The sequence below is a fragment of the Balaenoptera acutorostrata genome, chromosome 8 (assembly GCF_949987535.1).
Source record: "Balaenoptera acutorostrata chromosome 8, mBalAcu1.1, whole genome shotgun sequence".
In the NCBI taxonomy this organism is placed as follows: Eukaryota; Metazoa; Chordata; class Mammalia; order Artiodactyla; family Balaenopteridae; genus Balaenoptera; species Balaenoptera acutorostrata.
The window spans coordinates 30,440,405-30,463,406 of NC_080071.1; the positions used below are offsets into that span (position 1 = coordinate 30,440,405).

General features: G+C 38.7%; 1 protein-coding gene across 2 annotated transcripts in view; it reads right to left on the reverse strand.

The window, feature by feature from the left end:
* Positions 1–23,002, reverse strand: part of ABCB11 (ATP binding cassette subfamily B member 11) — a 94,645-nt gene that overhangs the window by 66,282 nt on the left and 5,361 nt on the right. For both annotated transcript variants that reach the window (XM_007183231.2, XM_057551808.1), the window contains exons 2-7: positions 19,349–19,451; positions 18,048–18,069; positions 14,680–14,734; positions 13,668–13,906; positions 6,318–6,405; positions 5,057–5,190 (exon numbers count right to left, since the gene is read on the reverse strand). In XM_007183231.2, the coding sequence (XP_007183293.2) occupies positions 5,057–5,190; positions 6,318–6,405; positions 13,668–13,906; positions 14,680–14,734; positions 18,048–18,069; positions 19,349–19,424 (614 nt within the window). In that variant the 5' untranslated portion in view covers positions 19,425–19,451. The remainder of the gene's footprint in view (positions 1–5,056; positions 5,191–6,317; positions 6,406–13,667; positions 13,907–14,679; positions 14,735–18,047; positions 18,070–19,348; positions 19,452–23,002) is intronic.

A 23,002-nucleotide genomic window follows, 5' to 3' on the forward strand; every position in this document is an offset into this window, starting at 1 on the left:
AATCAAACTATCAAAAAATAATACAAAGAAAAAGTATTAAAAACAGCAAGGGAAAAACAACAAATAACACACAAGGGAATCCCCATAAGGTTAACAGCTGATCTTTCAGCAGAAAGCCTGCAAGCCAGAAGCGAGTGGCAGGACATATTTAAAGTGATGAAGGAGAAAAACCTACAACCAAGATTACTCTACCCAGCAAGGATCTCATTCAGATTTGATGGAGAAATTAAAAACTTTACAGACAAGCAAAAGCTAAGAGAACTCAGCACCACCAAAACAGCTTTACAACAAATGCTAAAGGAACTTCTATAGGCAGGAAACACAAGAGAAGGAAAAGACCTACAATAACAAACCCAAAACAATTAGGAAAATGGTAATAGGAACATACATATCGATAATTACCTGAAATGTAAATGGATTAAATGCTCCAACCAAAAGACATAGATTGGCTGAATGGATACAAAAACAAGACCTGTTTATATGCTGTCTACAAGAGACCCACTTTAGACCTAGGGACACATACAGACTGAAAGTGAGAGGATGGAAAAAGATATTCCATGCAAATGGAAATCAACAGAAAGCTGGAGTAGCAATTCTCATATCAGACTAAATAGACTTTAAAACAAAGACTATTACAAGAGACAAAGAAGGACACTACATAATGATCAAGGGATCAATCCAAGAAGAAGTTATAACAATTGTAAATATTTATGCACCCAACATAGGAACACCTCAATACATAAGGCAAATACTAACAGCCATAAAAGGGGAGATCGACAGTAACACAATCATAGTAGGGGACTTTGACACCCCACTTTCACCAATGGACAGATCATCCAAAATGAAAATAAATAAGGACACACAAGCTTTAAATGATACATTAAACAAGATGGACTTAATTGATATTTATGGGACATTCCATCCAAAAACAACAGAATACACATTCTGCTCAAGTGCTCATGGAACATTCTCCAGGATAGATCATATCTTGGGTCACAAATCAAGCTTTGGTAAATTTAAGAAAATTGAAATCATATCAAGTACCTTTTCCAACCACAATGCTATGAGACTAGATATCAATTACAGGAAAAAATCTGTAAAAAATACAAACACATGGAGGCTAAACAATACACTACTTAATAACCAGCAGATCACTGAAGAAATCAAAGAGGAAATCAAAAAATACCTAGAAACAAGTGACAATGAAAACACGACGACCCAAAACCCATGGGATGGAGCAAAAGCAGCTCTATGAGGGAAGTTTATAGCAATACAATCCTACGTTAAGAAACAAGAAACATCTCAAGGGCTTCCCTGGTGGTGCAGTGGTTGAGAATCTGCCTGCCAATGCAGGGGACACGGGTTCGAGCCCTGGTCTGGGAAGATCCCACATGCCACAGAGCAGCTAGGCCCTTGAGCCACAATTACTGAGCCTGCGCGTCTGGAGCCTGTGCTCCGCAACAAGAGAGGCCGCGACAGTGAGAGGCCTGCGCACCGTGATGAAGAGTGGCCCCCACTTGCCGCAACTGGAGAAAGCCCTCACACAGAAACGAAGACCCAACACAACCATAAATAAATAAATAAAATTAAAAAAAAAAAAGAAACAAGAAACATCTCAAATAAACAACCTAACCTTACAACTAAAGCAATTAGAGAAAGAAGAACAAAAAAAAACCCCAAAGTTATCAGAAGGAAAGAAATCATAAAGATCAGATCAGAAATAAATGAAAAAGAAATGAAGGAAATGATAACAAAGATCAATAAAACTAAAAGCTGGTTCTTTGAGAAGGTAAACAAAATTGATAAACCATTATCCAGACTCATCAAGAAGAAAAAGGGAGAAGACTCAAATCAATAGAATTAGAAATGAAAAAGGAGAAATAACAACTGACACTACAGAAATACAAAGGATCATGAGACATTACTACAAGCAACTCTATGCCAATAAAATGGACAACCTGGAAGAAATGGATGAATTCTTAGAAATGCACAACCTTCTGAGACTGAACCAGGAAGAAATAGAAAATATGAACAGACCAATCACAAGCACTGAAATTGAAACTGTGATTTAAAATCTTCCAACAAAGAAAAGCCCAGGACCAGATGGCTTCACAGGCGAACTCTATCAAACATTTAGAGAAGAGCTAACACCTATCCTTCTCAAACTCTTCCAAAATATAGCAGAGGGAGGAACACTCCCAAACTCATTCTACGAGACCACCATCACCCGGATACCAAAACCAGACAAAGATGTCACAAAAAAAGAAAACTACAGGCCAATATCACTGATGAAAATAGATGCAAAAATCCTCAACAAAATACTAGGAAAGAGAATCTAACAGCACATTAAAAGATCATACACCATGATCAAGTGGGGTTTATCCCAGGAATGCAAGAATTCTTCAATATATGCAAATCAATCAATGTGATACACCATACTAACAAGTTGAAGAAGAAAAACTATATGATCATCTCAACAGATGTAAGAAAGCTTTTGACAAAATTCAACACCCATTTATGATAAAAACCCTCCAGAAAGTAGGCATAGAGGGAACTTCTTACCTCAACATAATAAAGGCCATACATGACAAACCCACAGCCAACATCATCCTCAATGGTGAAAACCTGAAACCATTTCCACTAAAATCAGGAACAAGACAAGGTTGCCCACTCTCACCAATATTATTCAACATAGTTTTGGAAGTTTTACCCACAGCAATCAGAGAAGAAAAAGAAATAAAAGGAATCCAAATAGGAAAAGAAGAAGTAAAGCTGTCACTGTTTGCAGATGACATGATACTATACATAGAGAATCCTAAAGATGCTACCAGAAAACTACTAGAGCTAATCAATGAGTTTGGTAAAGTAGCAGGATACAAAATTAATGCACAGAAATCTCTTGCCTTCCTATACACTAATGATGAAAAATCTGAAAATGAAATTACAAAAACACTCCCATTTACCATTGCCACAAAGAGAATAAAATATCTAGGAATAAACCTACCTAAGGAGACAAAAGACCTGTATGCAGAAAATTGTAAGACACTGATGAAAGAAATTAAAGATGATACAAATAGATGGAGAGATATACCATGTTCTTGGATTGGAAGAATCAATATTGTGAAAATGACTATACTACCCAAAGCAATCTACAGATTAAGTGCAATCCCTATCAAACTACCACTGGTATTTTTCACAGAACTAGAATAAAAAATTTCACAATTTGTATGGAAACACAAAAGACCCCGAATAGCTAAAGCAATCCTGAGAAAGAAGAACAGAGTTGGAGGAATCAGGCTCCCTGACTTCAGACTATACTACAAAGCTACAGTAATCAAGACAGTATGGTACTGGCACAAAAACAGAAATATAGATCAATGGAACAGGATAGAAAGCCCAGAGATAAACCCACACACATATGGTCACCTTATCTTTGATAAAGGAGGCAGGAATATACAGTGGAGAAAAGACAGCCTCTTCGATAAGTGGTGCTGGGAAAACTGGACAGCTACATGTAAAAGAATGAAATTAGAACACTCCCTAACACCATACACAAAAATAAACTCAAAATGGATTAAAGACCTAAATGTAAGGCCAGACACTATAAAACTCTTAGAGGAAAACATAGGCAGAACACTCTATGACATAAATCACAGCAAGATCCTTTTTGACCCACGTTCTAGAGTAATGGAAATAAAAACAAAAATAAACAAATGGGACCTAATGAAACTTAAAAGCTTTTGCACAGCAAAGAAAACCATAAACAAGACGAAAAGACAACCCTCAGAATGGGAGAAAATATTTGCAAATGAAGCAACTGACAAAGGATTCATCTCCAAAATTTACAAGCAGCTCAATATCAAAAAACAAACAACCCAATCCAAAAATGGGCAGAAGATATAAATAGACATGTCTCCAAAGAAGATATACAGATTGCCAACAAACACATGAAAGAATGCTCAACATCATTAATCATTAGAGAAATGCAAATCAAAACTACAATGAGATATCATCTCACAGCAGTCAGAATGGCCATCATGAAAATACCTACAAACAATAAATGCTAGAGAGGGTGTGGAGAAATGGGAACCCTCTTGCACTGTTGGTGGGAATATAAATTGATAGAGCCACTATGGAGAACAGTATGGAGGGTCCTTTAAAAACTAAAAATAGAACTACCATACGACCCAGCAATCCCACTACTGGGCATATACCCTGAGAAAACCATAATTCAAAAAGAGTCATGTACCAAAATGTTCATTGCAGCTCTATTTACAATAGCCAGGACATGGAAGCAACCTAAGTGTCCATCAACAGATGAATGGATAAAGAAGATGTGGCACATATATACAATGGAATACTACTCAGCCATAAAAAGAAACGAAATTGAGTTATTCGTACTGAGGTGGATGGACCTAGAGTCTGTCATACAGAGTGAAGTATGTCAGAAAGAGAAAAACAAATACTGTATGCTAACACATATATATGGAATCTAAGGGAAAAAAATCGTCATGAAGAACCTAGGGGCAAGATGGGAATACAGACGCAGACCTACTAGAGAATGGACTTGAGGATACGGGGAGGGGGAAGGTTAAGCTGGGACAAAGTGAGAGAGTGGCATGGACATATATACACTACCAAACGTAAAATAGATAGCTAGTGGGAAGCAGCCGCATGGCACAGGGAGATCAGCTCGGTGCTTTGTGACCACCTAGAGGGGTGGGATAGGGAGAGTAGGAGGGAGGGAGATGCAAGAGGGAAGAGATATGGGGACATATGTATATGTATAACTGATTCACTTTGTTATAAAGCAGAAACTAACACACCATTGTAAAGCAATTATACTCCAATAAAGATGTTAAAAAAAAATAATAGTCATTTTGATGAAGCCATGAAACCTATGAAAAAAGCCATGCTCCCTATAAAAGCCCAACTTAAGAGACAAAATGCATCAAAAAGAACTGAAAATGTGTTTCCAATTGTTATTTAATTTGGAAACAAGTGTTTCATTAGCGAAAAATCACACATTCATTAAAACGTCCTACCAGTCACTTACTCAGAAAATCTTGTATTCAGCTCTCCCACTGAATTGCAGTCGAACCATCCTATTTCCATTCTCATTATTCTCCTAAAGTACAGTTTTCTCATTTTCTGTATCTGACGAGCTGCCGCAATTACCCAAAAACATATCTGTAAATGGAGCAAGAAATGTTTAGCATTGTGATAAAAATAGTCATTAATTCCTTCTCTTTTCAGAAGAAAATATTTTCACTATGACAGTTGAGAAAAGGACAAAAGTAATTCACAGCATGCCTCTTGTTGGGAATTAAGGTGTGAGCTCTGACATCTGCTGCCGAAAGTGGGGCTGAGCCGAACCACTGTAAACAGGGAAGCCAGAGGCTTGGGTTTGAATCCAGCTCAGCCACTTGCAGAGTTAACCTTATTAAGCTTCACTTCCCTCATGTGTAAAAGAAGGCTTATCACACCAAAAATAAATTATTGCTCTTAAATCACTACTTTTGCATGCCACTTCTGATGAATTTTTCCCCTGAGAAGGCTGCCAATAAGCATTCATACATTGTTTTCCAGCTGCTGGACAATGATTTTCAGAGAAAGTAAGACAAACATTATGACATAAGCAGGGAATCTTGCTGATAGTTTCCCCCATGCAAGAAAAATAAGACTGTCATTAAAACTCCAGTGCCAGAACGGTGAAAATGGACTCATTTCTCTTTACAAATAACACTAACTTCCTGGAATCCTTAAATGAATGGAGAGTAGGGGGCATTTATTATTTTTCCTACGTTAGTAGGAAAAAGATGAAATACTTTTCTTCCTTAATAAGAGTTAACTCCAAGCCCTCCCATAACTGAAATCTAGAATATGGATTCAGTTTACAGAACTTGGGTTGGACTGCAGTTTGGTGTGACTTTAGCAAAAACAGAGGAAAAGAAAGTCAAGTTTGCTTTCCTCCAACTCCCCACTCCCAGCTTTTTCCAGGTACGAAGAAGGTTCGTACTCGCTCTCCCTGTACGAACACACCCACAACTGTCTATTTCTGAGTTTAGATGAGAGGATGAAGCAGGGAGGGCAGGGGAGAACAAGACACTGAAGCTAAAAGTCTATTCTCCATTTCTCTGGACAAGCGCTCCTCCCCAACTGAGAGAAAGAATCCTTCCCCACCGTCTGTTGTCTGCCTGAAATAAAGCTGTAGTCCTTGGGACTTCTGAATAGCTTTAAAGAACACACTTTGCATTTCATTGTCACGTCTTTGAACCCAGCTGCCGATCTATAAATAAAATGGAGGCGTCACTAACTTGAATATATCCTGTGACAAGTACCGCGACAGCGATGCCAGCATAGTAACTGGCAAACTTGATCATTTCACTTTCAATGTCCAGAAACCTTCAAAAGAGGGAAAAAATGGTAAGACTCACAGGTAGGATCTAGCTAACAAAGATTGCATTTGTGAGTACAGAGGAAATTAAGATATACATATTGTATGTTTCTATTAAATATGGGTAAGGCGTTTTACCTGTGTAGAATTACAATCAATCCAAATCCCCAAACAGACCTCACGGTATCCATCATAGCAAAGATGCCTATCTCCTTCATTTTTACAGGCAGAGATGCGAGGGTTGTGAAATAATTAATGGGCATTTGTTGGAAGACAGGGGACCCTAGATGGCAGCCCAGAGCTCTGTCCACTGAGGCCCCTTTCACTCATGCTTATCATTAGTGATAGCGCAATCACAGCTAGAGAAATGTTCTAAAAAGCCAGACAAGTGTCTGAAAAGGCACAGGTAGAGAGATGTGTGCTGTAAATCAGGAGGCTTACTGTTACCCGTCCAGTAATCTTAAGCCAGTTTTTCAACTCCTTCCTCTCAGAGTAACACTAGGACAAATGTGTGTGTCATCTTCCCATAGAGAGAGAAAAACACTTTATTAACCCAGTCTTTGTGCTGACCACAGCCCAGGAATCCTTGCTACCCAGGACAATTTCTAAGGCTGAAGTCTTGTGGGAAAGCAAGAAAACTGCACAGTATTTTCCCATTACAAGTATCACACTGCAACACAGGGTTTGGAACTGGCAGGGGCAGGGAGGGGAGAAAAAATGATTCTGAAATCGCTTTCGGGAAATAAGAAATTTTATCATTAAAAAAATTAACATATTGGTTGTTGATATACCCGATCCTCAGGGATAAGCTAGATGATGTCCATTTCTTTAGAGAATCAGAAAATAGCATCTTTAGCCTAGATGCTCTCAGTCTACCAGCTTTCTGCTTTCTATCAGGCCTTCCTTTTGTGACCCAAGCTTGAATTGTTCTCTCCCTCTACTGAACTCAGACCAAGTATTTAAGTATAATTTATTTAATTCAGAACGAACTGTTATTCCATGGCAGATTTTATTGCCATCTTGCACTATTAGTCAATATTTTCATTGAATATATTTATATCGAATATATTCATGTTTCTCTTGCTAGTAAATTGCAAGCTACTTGACAGCAAAGACTAGGTAAGCTGCTTGCTCTCACTCCCAAAGCCTGGTGCAATACCTTACACATTAAGTAGGTACTCAGTGAATGTTTCTTGACTTTTCTTTCACTTGCAAAATACTAATGAGGAAGGGTAACAACTGCCTTGGTCAACCCCTCTGACAATCTCCAAACCAGCTAATATGTCTGTGTTCACCACATTCCCAGTCTTTCATGATGATTTAAGGGAACCCGGAGAATGAAAAAGATCTAGAAAGTCATAAACTTGTATACAAGTATCCATGATCAGAGGCCCTTACAAAAGCTAAGTATCTTTGTATAGAGTGTATAATGCAGTATTTATGAGTAAAGACTTCTAATGTATAAATGAGTGCATAATATATATGCTATTGTTACTATGTATAAAATAGATAACTAATGAGAACCTACTGTATAGCACAGGGAACTCCACTCAATGCTCTGTGGTGACCTAAATGGGAAGGAAATCCTAAAAAGAGGGAATATATGTATACGTATATCTGATTCACTTTGCTGTACAGTAGAAACTGACACAACATTGTAAAGCAACTATACTCCAATAAAATTTTTTTTAAATAAATAAATGAGTGCATACTCTTGGTTTTCTGTTTGTGAAATAAAATTTGGGTGTCCAAAAACAGATAAGTATGAGCATTTGTCAAAAAGTTTTACTTAGATTCCCTGCGGTGCATTTATTCTACAGACACTGTAAGCAGAGGTGAGAGTGCCTGTCATGAAAAACTCAGCTGCCAGTCATGAATGAATGTACTCGACTAAGAGCTCTGAGCACTGACCCAGCTGTGGGTTTTACTGGAGCAAAGTTCAGGAGCATTACATCACTGTCGGGGGGTGTGGATAGGACATGTCTAGTTTGTGATTGTTTTCACTCCTGAGGCACCCCAGAGATGAATGGTTAACTCACTTCTATTTGATTCTGGGAAGAAGTCATTAGAATCATTAGAGTTTTAAAGATTACTTGAGAATATTTCTGGGACAACAGAGCAAACCTATCAGAAAAACTGATAGGAAGGAAAAGGGGACGTCAACTTGGTTCCTTTGACTGCACATCAGACTTCATCATCTGCATGGTGGAAAGCTCCTGTGATTATAAAATCCTAGAAAGGATTCTGTAAAGTTTACAGGTGATTTGGACCACAGGCTGTCTTTCTTTTCAACAAAAAGAAAAACAAAACAAAATTGATACATGCCTACTTGGATAAATTAAGATTCCCCTGACGCATTTGTTGAAGAGAGAAGAGGGGAGAGAAATGACAATTAGAGGGAAAAGGTAAAAGATATTTTACAACGATATGAGGTCTTTATGACAAGGTGCATTGCCTCACCAGGAGCACTCCTTTCAATGGTTCTGATGCCCTGTAGACCCAGTAGCATTGACACCTTAGAGTGAATATCAGTGTCAACCTAAACTGGCAGAAATGTGTCCATATCCTACTTCCAAAATGTTGAAAGGTGCATGTTCATTAATGCATGGGACATTGACCTATGGCCAAATGGTTTATCACTGGGTAAAGTTGCTTTATAGAATACCCACACACTAAGGTAGCATATTGCCAGAATGGCTAATGCAATTGTGAGAAATATTACAGAGAGATTATATATGCCCTTTATCTAGTTTTCCCCCAATGGTAACATCTTGCAAAACTATAGGACAATATCACAACCAGAATGTTGACATCAATACAATGAAGAGCAGAATATTCTCATCATTCAAAGATTCCTCTTGTTGCCCTTTGATCTATACACATACTTCCATCTTTCTCACATTTCTGGAGGCCAGAAGCCTGAAATCAGCTTCACCTGGTTGAAATTCAGGTGCTGACGGGGTTGTACTTTCTCCAAAGGCTCTAGGGAAGAATTTGTTTCATCCCTCTTCCAGCTTCTGGCTACTGGCCAGTAGCTACTGGCATTCCTGAGCTTGAGACATCACTTCAGTCTCCTCCTTGATAGTCACCTTGCCTCTCTTTTTCTCTCTATAGTCAAATCTCCCTCTGCCTCTTTTTAGTAACTGTCCCTTTAAGAAATACTAGTGATTGCATTTAGGCCCCATCTGGGTAATCCAGTATAATCTCCGGCAACCCAAGATCTTTAAGTTAATCACATCTGCATAGACTCTTTTTTCCATACAAGGTAACATTTGCAGATTCCAGGGATATCCTACATATCTTTGGGGGCCATTATTCAGCCTACTGGAGCTACAGTCAAAATATAGATACTGGGGCTTCCCTGGTGGCACAGTCGTTAAGAATCAGCCTGCCAGTGCAGGGTGCACGTGTTTGAGCCCTGGTCTGGGAAGATCTCACATGCCGTGGAGCAACTAAGCCCATGCACCACAACTACTGAGTCTGCGCTCTAGAGCCTGCGAGCCACAACTACTGAGCCCACATGCCTAGAGCTCGTGCTCCGCAACAAGAGAAGCCACCACAATGAGAAGCCTGCACACCGCAACGAAGAGTAGCCCCCTGCTCAACACAACTAGAGAAAGCCCGCACGCAGTAACGAAGACCCAACGCAATCAAAAATTAATTAATTAATTAATTAATTAAAAAATATATAGATACTAACAAGTGTTGGTAAGAATGTGAAGAAATTGGAAGCCTCACACATGTTAGTGGGAATGTAAAATGGTACAGCCACTTTGAAAAACAGTCTGGAAGTTCTGCAAATGGTTAAACATTTATTTATCATATGATCCAGAAATTCCACTCCTAGGTATATACTCAAGAGAATTGAAAACATATGTCCACAGGAAACCTTGTACATAAATGTTCATAGCTGCATCATTTGTAATAATCAAAAAGAGGAAGCAACTCAAATGTCCATCAACTGATGAATGGATAAATCCACTCAATATATCCACGCTATAAATGTATTATATCCATACAATGAAATATTATTCATCAATAAAAAGAAATGAAGTATGATTCATGCTACAACGTGGATGAACCTTGAAAACATTAGGCTAAGTTGAAGAAGCTAGTCACCACAAGCAACTAAGCCCGTGCACCACAACTACTGAGCCTGTGCTCTAGAGCTCGTGTTCCACAACTACTGAGCCCATGTGCCACAACTACTGAAGCCCACGTGCCTAGAGCCCATGCTCTGCAACAAGAGAAGCCACTGCAATGAGAAGCCCGCGCACTGCAACGAAGAGTAGCCCCCGCTTGCTGCAACTAGAGAAAGCCCACGTGCAGCAACAAAGACCCAACACAGCCAAAAATTAAAAATAAAATTAAAAAAAGAAAGAAAAGTAAACTGCATTGTGATATTTCCTTCTTTCTTCTTCTTTCATTCTGTTACCTTATTATTTGACTATTCTGAGCAAATAAATTCTGAGAAGCTAATCAGGAGGCCTAACGTTCTGTAATCCTTTTTAGCCTTATTCACAGAGAGCCATTTGGAAGGCTCCAGCCTAAAATTCCATCCAATGGATTACAATTGATATGTGGAAACCGATACAATGAAAGAGAAAATCCAGCTCCTACATTATACATGCATGCTTATGTTGATAAAATCATTGAGTTGCTTTGTATAGTATGAGACTAACACACCAATTATAATAAGTGGAGACATTGTACTTTTAATGATATACTTTTTCCAAGAAAGAAAGTTGTGAAAGAGTTGGGTAATTTTGGAGGCATGTTTACTACTTACAGGTAAGAAAATGTCCCCTCCCTCTCTTCTGTCCCACCCAAGTCCATTTTCACAGTGATCTTACCACACGAAAGCTAAACATTTATTCAGAAGTGCAACAAACTGTATTCATGTCAATGACCATAATAACCCACAATTAAAATATTTAACTTATCAATGGAGTTCCTGGTAAAGGAAAGGCCTGAGAAAGGTGTGGTCTACACAATCAAATATCTATTTACATGTTTGGTATCATGTGAATTCAACCAAAGCCAAGGAATTTCTGAAAGCCCCTATTTGCTCTGAATTATTTGCTCACCCTCTAGTATAGGACCCAGTAAAAATGAATAAAGTAATGGGTAGCCATGGTGAATTCCTTTCTAATGGATGCCAGTGATGCAGATGTTAAAGGCAGATTCATTCTTTAGTTCATCTAATAAATATTTATGAGCATTTGAGACAAAATATGTCTCAAATTTTGGTCCCTCTAACATTTATTTCCAATTTTTAAGACATAACAGGATATACTTTCAGGGATTTTCCCTTGAAGAATTTATCTTCATGCATTATTGACTGGGGTCAATTTACATCATACATAAGTCTGAATGGATTTTTTTCAAAGGGGGAAAACGGATTAGCTTACATTTTGTAGTCATACCACTCTGTAAAAATCAGTTCAATTCTGTTCTCCAACATAAATGAAAGACTTAAAAGACTGTCATTGGGAATTCCCTGGCTGTCCATTGGTTAGAACTCCATGCTTTCACTGCTGAGGGCTCAGATTCAATCCCTGGTTGGGGAACTAAGATCCTGCAAGCCACGTGGTACAGCCAAAAAAAAAAAAATACTGTCATTGAAGACAGTCTCTCTTCTATGCAAATTGTTCTGAGTATTACTTCCAAATTTAGAAGAGAAATATACATATTTAGACATTGGAAATGTATATCTTATGAGTAGGCTTATTATTTGTTAAGGCTAATTCTGCATATTGTATGTTATTCTGTACTTTCCTGTCAAGTGCTAACCAGGTTATAACTACATACTTATTTGCATGGTCGTTGATTTCATTGTGGTCTCACCAACTAGACCCAAGCTCCACAAAGACAAGGACCATGATTCATAAGGTACCACTGTATCCATGATGCTTACACATTTTCCTGGTACATAATTAGTGTTCCAAAAATTTTGGTTAAATTAGTAGATGAAGGAAAGATGCTAACAACAAATAATATTATGGAAGAACATCAGTGATTTAGAAGGATTTGTCATAATCTGGAATCAAGTCTGTAGAAAAATTTTTAAATGAAGGAGAAAAATATAAATTCACTTGGGGGTGCCATCCCAAGTGTCTTTCTAGCTAGGATGTGCCCTGCCCTTGGTTCCTGAACCTGAGTGGGTTCATACGTGCAAATGAGCTTGTTCTGGCCCTGAGGCAGCATGAGGCAGGCTGCAAAGTCCATGCTATGACAGTGAGTCAACTCTGTGTACACTACAGACTCACTGATTACAAGGCAGCCTGTCGGGCTTATCACAGACAGAACAGGAGCATGGTGAGCTCTGGTTAATTCCGCATGGCTGTCTTCTATTCATAGCACCACATCACTCTTCCACAGAAACTCAACTGTTAACTGAGACCAGCGGCCCCTATTCCAAGTCCTAGAGCACAGGAATGATGAAATTCCCATTGTAGAGAGAAGGCTGGGGATCAAGTGGGTCATCAGCCACGGCCACAGCAGCTGGGGAACAGGAGGGAGGAGAGGAAGAAAGAAAGAAAGAAAGAAAGAAAGAAAGAAAGAAAGAAAGAAAGAAAGAAAGAAAGAAAGAAAGGAAGGAAGGAAGGAAGGAAGGAAGGAAGAAAGAAAGAAAAGGAAGGAAGGAAGGAAGAAAGAAAGGAAGGAAGGAAGAAAGAAAGAAAGAAAGGAAAGAAAGAAAGAAAGAAAGAAAGAAAGAAAGAAAGAAAGAAGGAAGGAAGGAAGGAAGGAAGAAAGGAAGAAAGAAAGAAAGAAAGAAAGAAAGAAAGAAAGAAAGAAAGAAAGAAAGAAAGAAAAGAAAGCAAGCAAGAAAGGAAGGAAGGAAGAAAGGAGAGAGGGAGAGAGGGAGGGAGGGAGGGAGGAGGAAACAGGAAAGAGGGAAAAGGAAGTCTTGGATATGAGACATGACAATGACTCAAGTAAAATTCATGGGTCATCCTCCAACTGCATCAAGTATTGGTAGTGTCATCCTCAAGCCTGTGGCCTACAAAGTGGTGACATTTGGGTGATGTATTTAATGAGCAATTTCCAGTTCTGGGTTTTGCTGTTGTTGTTGGTAAGCTTTAAAAACCCGGTAGGACAGGAAGAACTTCAGGGCAGAGTAATTTATAGAAATACGGGTAAATTTATGTTTCTTTTTGCTCTGTGTTAGACACCACTCCAGCTCAGTCCATAAGATTCTCTTCACACATTTTGAATTACAATCTAAGATACAAGCCAAAAAAGTGAAAAGTAAAAAATAGCAGCCTACCCACAGCGCATTCCATTTGTCACGTTCTGGTAGAGGGAGCCGTTGGTCCATACTATCGTGTTATTCACACATGCTTTTCCAGGGATCTTGAGTTCTTGTAATTCCATGTCATACTCAATAGAAACATCTGTCATTGTGCCAAAAATCAGTAGTACGCCTGGATAGGCTACTCCATGGAGAAATGCACATAAACTTCCCACAAACATCAGCCAAATGTCAGTCTCTGAAGAAAATCGAAACTTGAAAAACAAAGGATTCAGAGATCATCTATGGGTGAAAAGCAGGAGAGGTAGGAGGACTATTTAATTTTAGTTACTAGATTCTGATAAATAGTATTCAACACCAAGTCTAAGGGAATCATCTTAATTGAAAGGCAGAGTTCTCACTAATATTGAAATAAATGGTACATCGATTATCTAAATCATTAGACTCTTACATTGTTAGTTCATGTTATCTCTTTCCTAGTCTCTTAATTCATTCTCTTTATCTCAGGAGCTGACTTTAGTTCTTAGATATTCATTCCCAGCTTAAGGGGGAAACAATCACTGGCACAGATGCTATTGCCATGTAGATATTCTGTGTGGGTTATTCAGCAACTGTATAAATTGGCTCCCAGAACTGATATTGACAATGAAGAGTGCCTATTTGTGCCCAGAAATGCCTCCACTCTGAAAATTTGAGAAAAATACCTACACTATGGAATTTCTAAAGACGTCATAAGAATAAGTATACATGACATGATGACCATGATAATTTTCCTTACTAAAATGATAATTAGGGGCTTAGTGATTATCTTCTAGAACACTTTTATGATCTACCAGATAGAATTTGTGTGTTTAATCAGCAATAAATTTCTAACTGCTATTTAACATGTTATCACGTAGACAGTTTATGACTGAAAAAGTGATCATCGTAGTTAAAAAACTTGCCAATGTGACTATAACATTTCCTCCGCCACCTGAACAATTCACAGTGGCAAAACCTGTGCCATAAATCAGCACAGTTTTATTACCAATTGAAAGAAGCCAACTTGACTGCTGCCACCTTTCTTCTTCTTATCTTCTAACCTGAGGAGAAAAACACAGGGGTTTACAGACCGTCCTTTCCAAAACAATGAGAAATTCTCCCTAGATGGTGATTTTATGAGTCATTCTTTAGTAAGAAAGAAAGCCCCCACTGGCTGCAAAATTCTTTCCAAAACTGGTATCTTAAAAACTAACCAGGGGGCTTCCCTGGTGGCGCAGTGGTTAAGAATCCGCCTGCCAATGCAGGAGACACGGGTTCGAGCCCTGGTCCGGGAAGATCCCACATGCCGCGGAGCAACTAAGCCTGTGCGCCACAACTACTGAGCCTGCGCTCTAGAGCCTTTGAGCCACAACTACTGAAGCCCGTGAGCCGAGAGCCCGTGCTCTGCCACAAGAGAAGCCACCGCAATGAGAAGCCTGCACATCACAACGAAGACCCAACGCAGCCAAAAATAAATAAATAAATTTATTTTTAAAAAAACTAAAACAAAAACTAACCAACAAGGACCTACTGTATAGCACAGGGGACCCTGCTCAATATTCTGTAATGGCCTAAATGGGAAAAGAATTTGAAAAGGAATAGATACATGTATATGTATAGCTGAATCACTTTGCTGTGAAACTAGCACAACATTGTTAATCAACTATACGCCAGTATAAAATAAAAAAATTTTTTTAAAGTGGCTATTACTTTCAGATTTACCTCTTCTAGAGATTTCAGTATAGCTGTATCTCTTGTTCAGTAGAGATTCACTGAGGTCTTTCTGAGAGGTGCTGAGAGAAAATAAAAAGTACTCTGTACTCCCAGTTACAGTAGCAAATAACTATTGGACCTCAGCTTTGAACCTCGGCCTCTTTCTACCTACATTTCCTTATAAGTTGAGGTGGTTGGATTATCTGATTTATAGCTTCCTTCTCGCACTTAAAACTTTTACATAGTGTTGATACGATAAAAAATTGTTGATATGATAAAAAATTAGTGTTGATATGATAAAATAGTGTTGATATGATAAAAAATTCAAAAAAACTCCCATACTTCCCATAAAATCATATTTACTTATTATTTCTTTTTTTTTTTTAATTTATTTTATTTATTTATTTTTGGCTGTATTGGGTCTTTGTTGCGGCGCGCGGGCTTCCTCTAGTTGCATGGAGCGGGGGCTACTCTTCCTTGCAGTGTGCAGGCTTCTCCTTGTGATGGCTTCTCTTGTTGCGGAGCACGGGCTCTAGGCATCGGGCTCAGTAGTTGTGGCTTGCAGGCTCTGGAGCGCAGGTTCAGTAGTTGTGGCGCACGGGCTTAGTTGCTCCGCAGCATTTGGGATCTTCCCGGACCAGGGCTTGAACCCATGTCCCCTGCATTGGCAGGTGGATTCTTAACCACTGTGCCATCAGGGAAGTCCTGACTTATTATTTCTTATTCATTTTATTGCTCATAAAATTGTACTCAACCCATTCTTGAACTTTTCAACTCCAGGGATCTCCACTTCACCTGAGTCATCCATTCATGAATATACCCCAGGTCTTGTTTTCACCAGGAACTAGTCTACTCTATCGGCTCTTTGGGACTGATCATGCATCTTGTTTTCTCACTTCCTTCCTCCTTCCATACCTATTTGTCATCTCAGTTGAGACCCGCAGTCCTTTAAACTCTCCATTTACTTACAATCACTAAACCCCATCAAGATGCTGTTTCCTTACTCAGGCATCCTAGGTCCCACTGCTGGCCATTTGGACCACACTTTCACCATCATCCTCAATCCTTTTCCGCAAATCCATCCTTGGAAACCCCATCTCTGCAGTCAGCCAGCTGTTCCTCCTTCTCCTGAAGCCAGGCTGCTGGACCTGCTAGAGACAACCTCTCCACCATCTGAAAGGTGCTGCACATGCTGTGCTTAGCACTTGGCTGCCCTAAGCTTCCCCTCCAGCTCAGAGTAGAATCACAGATCCTTGCTGACACATCCACAGCCCTCCGTGGTCTGGCCAGTTAACTCTCTGACCTTGTTCTCTCCTACTTCACTCCAATTTTCACCACCCGAGCCACCTGGCCTCTTTGCTGACTTTTGTCCATGCCAAATTTGTTCCCACCTCTGGGTGTTTGCACTTGCTACTTCCTCTCACCAAAATGCTCTTTCTTCAGATATCTGCATGGCCAACTCCCTCACCTCCTTCATACCTTCTCTCCAAAGTCACCTTCTCAATGGAACCTTCCATGGCCAAAGTCTTTAAAATTTCAACTCTCCCCTACACCATTCCAAATGTCCATTTCCATGTTTACTTGTTTCTTCTTAGAAAGGGAGTGATAAATTATCACTAGCTCCCAGGCTATATATTTTATTTATTTATAGTGTTTATTATGTATCCCTCACTAAGGGAGGGAGCTCTTCAAGGGCATGTGAGTTCCTCAAGGACAGAGATTTTTGCCTACTTTGTTCTTTTCTATATCCTCAGCACCTAAGCCCAGTAGGCCCTCAATTAATATTTGTGGAATGAATGAATGAGTATGGTCTCCAGCCTCAGCTCAACCCACAGCACTGTACTTCATCCCTCTACAGATTGTACCCATTCCCCTCAGCAGCTTTATCAAATTTTCACTGTCATCTTCTCATCCTACGTTACCACACTTATCAGGAGAAAGGTTCATATCCTCTAAAAACCAAAGCACTCACTCAGCTTCCCTGCTCACCCTCATTGCAGCTCATTCATCTGCATCCATGCCCTTTTCCATCTCTTTCCCACCCAGTGAGAAAGAACGGTTCTTCTGCGCCCAGCTGACCCTACCATTCCAAGTCCAAAGCTAATGTTACCACACCTACCACCTCCCGCTGCCATGAATCACTTAAAATGTCTTAAATACCTTCAACCTCTCCCTTTCCACCACTTCTATTTCAGAAACTTAGCTGGTACCTTCTTGTTTTCTAAATTAGATTCCTTTAATCCTGCCCTCATGCTGAGTATGATTAAGTGGCACTTGTTTATAAGAGAATTTAAACTCTTAAAGAGAAACATCTAATAATTACCTTTTAGGCTTCTACTATTTGCTTTGGGGAAGAATTGGGCTTTCTTCTCTGTACCCATGAAATCATACTTGTCCAATTTTTCCTCTGCTCATTTAGGTCAGAAATTCTGTGGTGTTCCTGGACATAAAGGGGAGATTTGGACCTAATCCAGAAGGAATATTCCCAAAGGTTTTTGAAATCAAATTATAGTAATGTTTAAAAGAGAAAAAGAATGGATTATATATACCATTTTGTAGGCAGTGCAATGTGTGTAAAAATATTGTTTCTGCTTTGTGCCTTTTATGGGAATACTAGGAAATTATTTTGAAGATGTGATGCATTGTTGAGTAGTCACTTACTTTGATTTCTTATCATTGTCATCTGTCAGGATAAAAACAATACATAAAGCAGTTAATAATAATGACAAAATGAAACATAGTCATTAACAATTTTACTCTGGAAAAACATTTCTATAATTACTTTTATTCATGGAACAATGCAAAATAATTATTTGCTTTTTCATCTCTCTCTCTCTCTCTCTCTCTCTCTCTCCATATTATAGAAGACATTTTTTCACATTCAGGACTGCTGCCTTGACTACATTTCTTGACTTTTCTCCAGAAAATGAAATCTTTTTACCTTCTGGATGTCAACTAAAGACCAATATTTCTAAATTAGCTAAAGAAAGTCTGATTTTTTGAACTACCAAATAAAATGAATATTTATTTCTTGTTTGGTTCTTCATAAACATCAGAATTTGTCTACTTAAAATGTGGACCACAAATCAACTAAACGATAAGATGTCATTGACACCCCCATGCCAGTAGAAGCCATAGGATTGAGTCACATACTATTTTCCCCAGCATAGGTCAGAGTAGATGGAGGGGAGGAGGTGAAAGTGGGAGCTCAGGGTCCTGAGTGTAGGGAAAACACAAGGAAAGGAACCCGAGGTGCTAATGCCAACCATTGTCATAGGACAGCACATCCTGGTTCCCCTGGCATTTAAATTTCACGTCATTTCATTTCATTAAGAGTAAAGAAGCATTACAGTGTAGATAGAGATTAACCTCCTAGGTTTGGGAATCAGAACCAGATTAGGATTACGGCTCCATTAATTATTAGTCACACGATCTTTGCCAAGTTTTCAAAAATGTATCCAACTCTCTGTTTCCTCTTCTATAAAATGTAAAATCATAGGATTAAAAAATAATAATAATAGCTTAGAATCATCTGCCCTCACTACACACCATGTACTAGTGCTACACACATTACCTCACTCTGGCCCCCAGAGTCTTTGTACTGTTCCTCTCAGGGAGCAGCACTCACTAAACATTTACTACTATAATCAATTATAACAATATACGAATAAAGGTAATAAAAATAGCCAATGCTAGAACAACCCTACTCTACCCAGGGAAGAGATATTTATAGGTGAGATGCTTTCACTCACCCAGGATTTGTGCATTCTTACCTAGCACTCTCAGCCATTCCATTAGATGGATTCTAGGGAGAAACACCTAGAGTATGTTAGAAGACCATCCAGTAACAGTTCTACTTATTGCCATTGATTTTTCTCTTCTCCTTAAACCTTCACTAGCTTGTTCCACTTTTTTCTCACCTCTCTTTGTACAAGAGACAGTAAGAGAAAAAGGCCACTTACATGATCTGTCTAACTCAAAACCATGATTGTCCTCTCCAGATTTCTTCATGCTGAGAAGAATTACCGAGTCAGACATGGTAATTGCAGTCCACAGCCAACAACGCTAGAAAATAAAATAAAAGAATCATTGCGATTATTATTTATTTTCTCTTCCTTAATCAAAGTAGTCAAGTGAAAGAATAATTTGGTTCAAGAAATTATCTTCCTTAACAATCTCAGACAAAAGTAGATTTTTTTAATTGGTTAATAACCCCATGAAAGAGTCTAATTATTAGGAAAGATAAACCCAAACCATTGATTATGGCTTTCTCTGGTTGCTGGATGGATAGTTGTTTTTTATTTATTTGTTCTTTCTGCTTATTTGTGCTTGCTTGTTTGATTGATTGATTTTTTTAAATGAGTAAAAATAAAAATCACTAGAAGGGCACAGCCAACTGGTGACATTCTTGGGTCAGTAGAGCTGACCAACAACACCCAAATACTGGTGGGTAGGTTTCAGTGCTCCTTTGTAAATGCAGCTCCTAGATCCAGAATATGGAAAGTCCAGCATGGACCAGGAGAACTGCTACCTAATTCATTTTATAAAACAAGTATAACCTTGACATCAAAACAAATAAAAATGTTATAAGAAAAAAAATAGAATTATAATTATTTTTGAAAATAGAGTTTAGAATGCTAAATATGTTCAATATAATCTAGCAGTTTATGAAAAAAACATAGTGAGCAATGTTGATCCCAGAAATGCAATGATTGTCTAATGTAAAAAAATTGGATCATCCTGATAGATGCAGAAAAAGTATTCAGTAAAAATTAATATCCATTCCAGATGTTTAAAAGCCCATAAAATTAGAAAAATCATTATGTTGCAACCCAATGAATGAATTTGGGTACTGATCAGTGACAAATACTAAAACCATTCATTGAAATACTGGCAAAGATTAAATATCCAATAGTGCAAAGTGTTGTGAAGATATAAAGACATTACACTAAGTTGTCAAATCTCCTTAAGCTTCTCTTAGCCATGACAATTTCTCATAAATTTCTTCTTTCTGATGATCTTGACAGTTTTGAGAAGTACTGAGTAGTTATTTTATAGAATGTTCCTGAAATTGGGATTTATCTGCTGTTTTTCTCATGATTAGTCAGGAGTTGTGTGTTTTGGGAAGGAAGACCACAGAGATAAAGTACCCTTCTCATTACATCATATCAAATGTACTATCAAGATGATGGTATCTATCAACATGATTTATACAAAATAAATTTTTAAAAATGAACTCAATATTAAGAAGCAGAGTGAGAGGGACCTCCCTGGTGGTCCAGTGGTTAAGAATCCACCTGCCAATGCAGGGGACACGGGTTCGATCCCTGGTGCGGGAAGATGCCACATGCCGCGGGGCACCTAAGCCCGTGTGCCACAATTACTGAGCTCATGCACCGCAACTACTGAAGCCCATGGGCCTAGAGCCTGTGCTCCACAGCAAGAGAAGCCACCACAATGAGAAGACTGCACACCACAACAAAGAGTAGTCCCCGCTCACCGCAACTAGAGAGAGCCACACACAGCAATGAAGACCCAGCACAGCCAAAAAAAAAATGCAGAGTGTGAAACATTAACTATGTAGTTTATGAGGTCAGTTAAAAAAATACTAAAAAAAACAAATTCAGAATTCTTTTATCCAACAACAAAATTTCTTTAATATAAAAATATTATATTCAGGCTGCAATGTTTGCTGGTTATACCATTTTTGAAATTTTGACCAAAATTTTTTTTTCAAAAAGCAAAGAAAGAAACTCTTTGTTAATGAGAAAATAATAAAACAACTTGAACCGTAGTTGTAATATTGCATTTCCTAATTTTAAAATGAGACATTTTTTAAAACTCCAGTCTCCAATTATTTTTTTTCCTGGCTTAGCCCTTCATTTAAAAAGGTTTCTTTCCACTGGTGTGCAAATATTTGGCAGTGTTTAGAGGCCATTGGCATAGTGTCTTGCCTATGACTTTGGAGTTCCACAGATCCCAGTACTGCCTACGGCTTCATTCTATGTTGTTGGATATGTTTTTTAACCTTTCTCCAGGCCCTGATTTCTCCACCTTTTAAGTCAATGGAATACTACTCAGCCATGAGAAAGAAGGAAATCCTGCCGTTTGCAACAACATGGATGGAACTTGAGGACATTATGCTTAGTGAGATAAGCCAGACAAAGAAAGACAAATATTGTATGATCTCACTTTTATGTGGAATCTAAAAAAGCTGAACTTGTAGAAACAGGGAGTAGGTTGGTGGTTACCAGGGCCCGGGGGGGTGGGGGGAGCTGGGGAGATGTTGTTAAAGGGTACGAACTTGCAACTAGAAGATTAGTAAGTTCTGGAGATCTAATACACAGCACAGTGATAACAGTCAACAATACTGTATTGTGTACTTCAAAATTGCTAAGAGACTAGATCTTAAATGTCCTTACCACAAAGAAGAAATAATAATTATGTGATGTGATAAAGGAACTAGCTACAGCTACAGTGGTAATCATATTGCAATAAATAAATGTATCAAATCAACATGTTGTATACCTTAAACTGACACAATGTTATACGTCAACTATATATCAATTAAAAAATTAACTAATTAATTTTTTGGAAGGGTGAATTTGCCCTTTTGTTTTAGCTGGGACATCATCTTTTCCTGCCCTCAGACATCTGCACTTCTGGTTCTTGGGCCTTCAGATTACAACTGGAACTACACCACTGGCTTCCCTGGGTCTCCAGTTTGCAGATGGCAGATCGTAGGACTTCTCAGCCTCTATAATCACATGACTCATAATAAATCTCTTTCTATGTATCTATATATAATCCTATTCTTTCTGTTCCTTTGCAGAACCCTGACTAGTTCAGTTAGTATTCTATGAGATTGTTTATTTCTTATAGGAGAATAACACAGCTTAGCTGTGAGTGCCAGGCCAGCAACCAAATATCTGGGACTGTTCTTTTGTTTGTTTTCTTTCTCAGCATTCAATGCATCACTCTGGACTTCGGTAGTCCACTCCAAGGAGCTGTATTTTAAAAGAAACACTCTCTCCAGTGCTACAGGACATGCATCAGTTGTTCAGTCAGAAACGGAAGCTAGGGGACTTCCCTGGTGGTGTAGTGGTTAAGAATCAGCCTGCCAATGCAGGGAACACAGGTTCGAGCCCTGGTCTGGGAAGATCCCACACGCCATGGAGCAACTAAGCCCGTGCGCCACAACTACTGAGCCTGTGCTTTAGAGCCCATGCTCCACAACAAGAGAAGCCACCGCAATGAGAAGCCCATGCACTGCAATGAAGAGTAGCCCCCTCTCGCCGCAACTAGAGAAAGCCAGCGTGCACCAACGAAGACCCAACACAGCCATAAATAAATAAATAAATTATAAAAAGAGAAAAAAAAAAAGAAACGGAAGCTAGTTGCCTTATCTCTGGTCAGTTCTGTGATGACTTTTAAAGGCCATTGTGTTGAAAATGTTAATTACTTGTGTGCACTCACAAAGATAGTAGTAATTTTATAACACTACATTTGAAGAAGTGCAATGAGATATTAAAATTACTAGAAAGAATAAACGAAGACTTTGCTTGTGGTATTTTCCAGAAAAAAACGATGTTTCCAAAATTAGATGTTAGATGAAT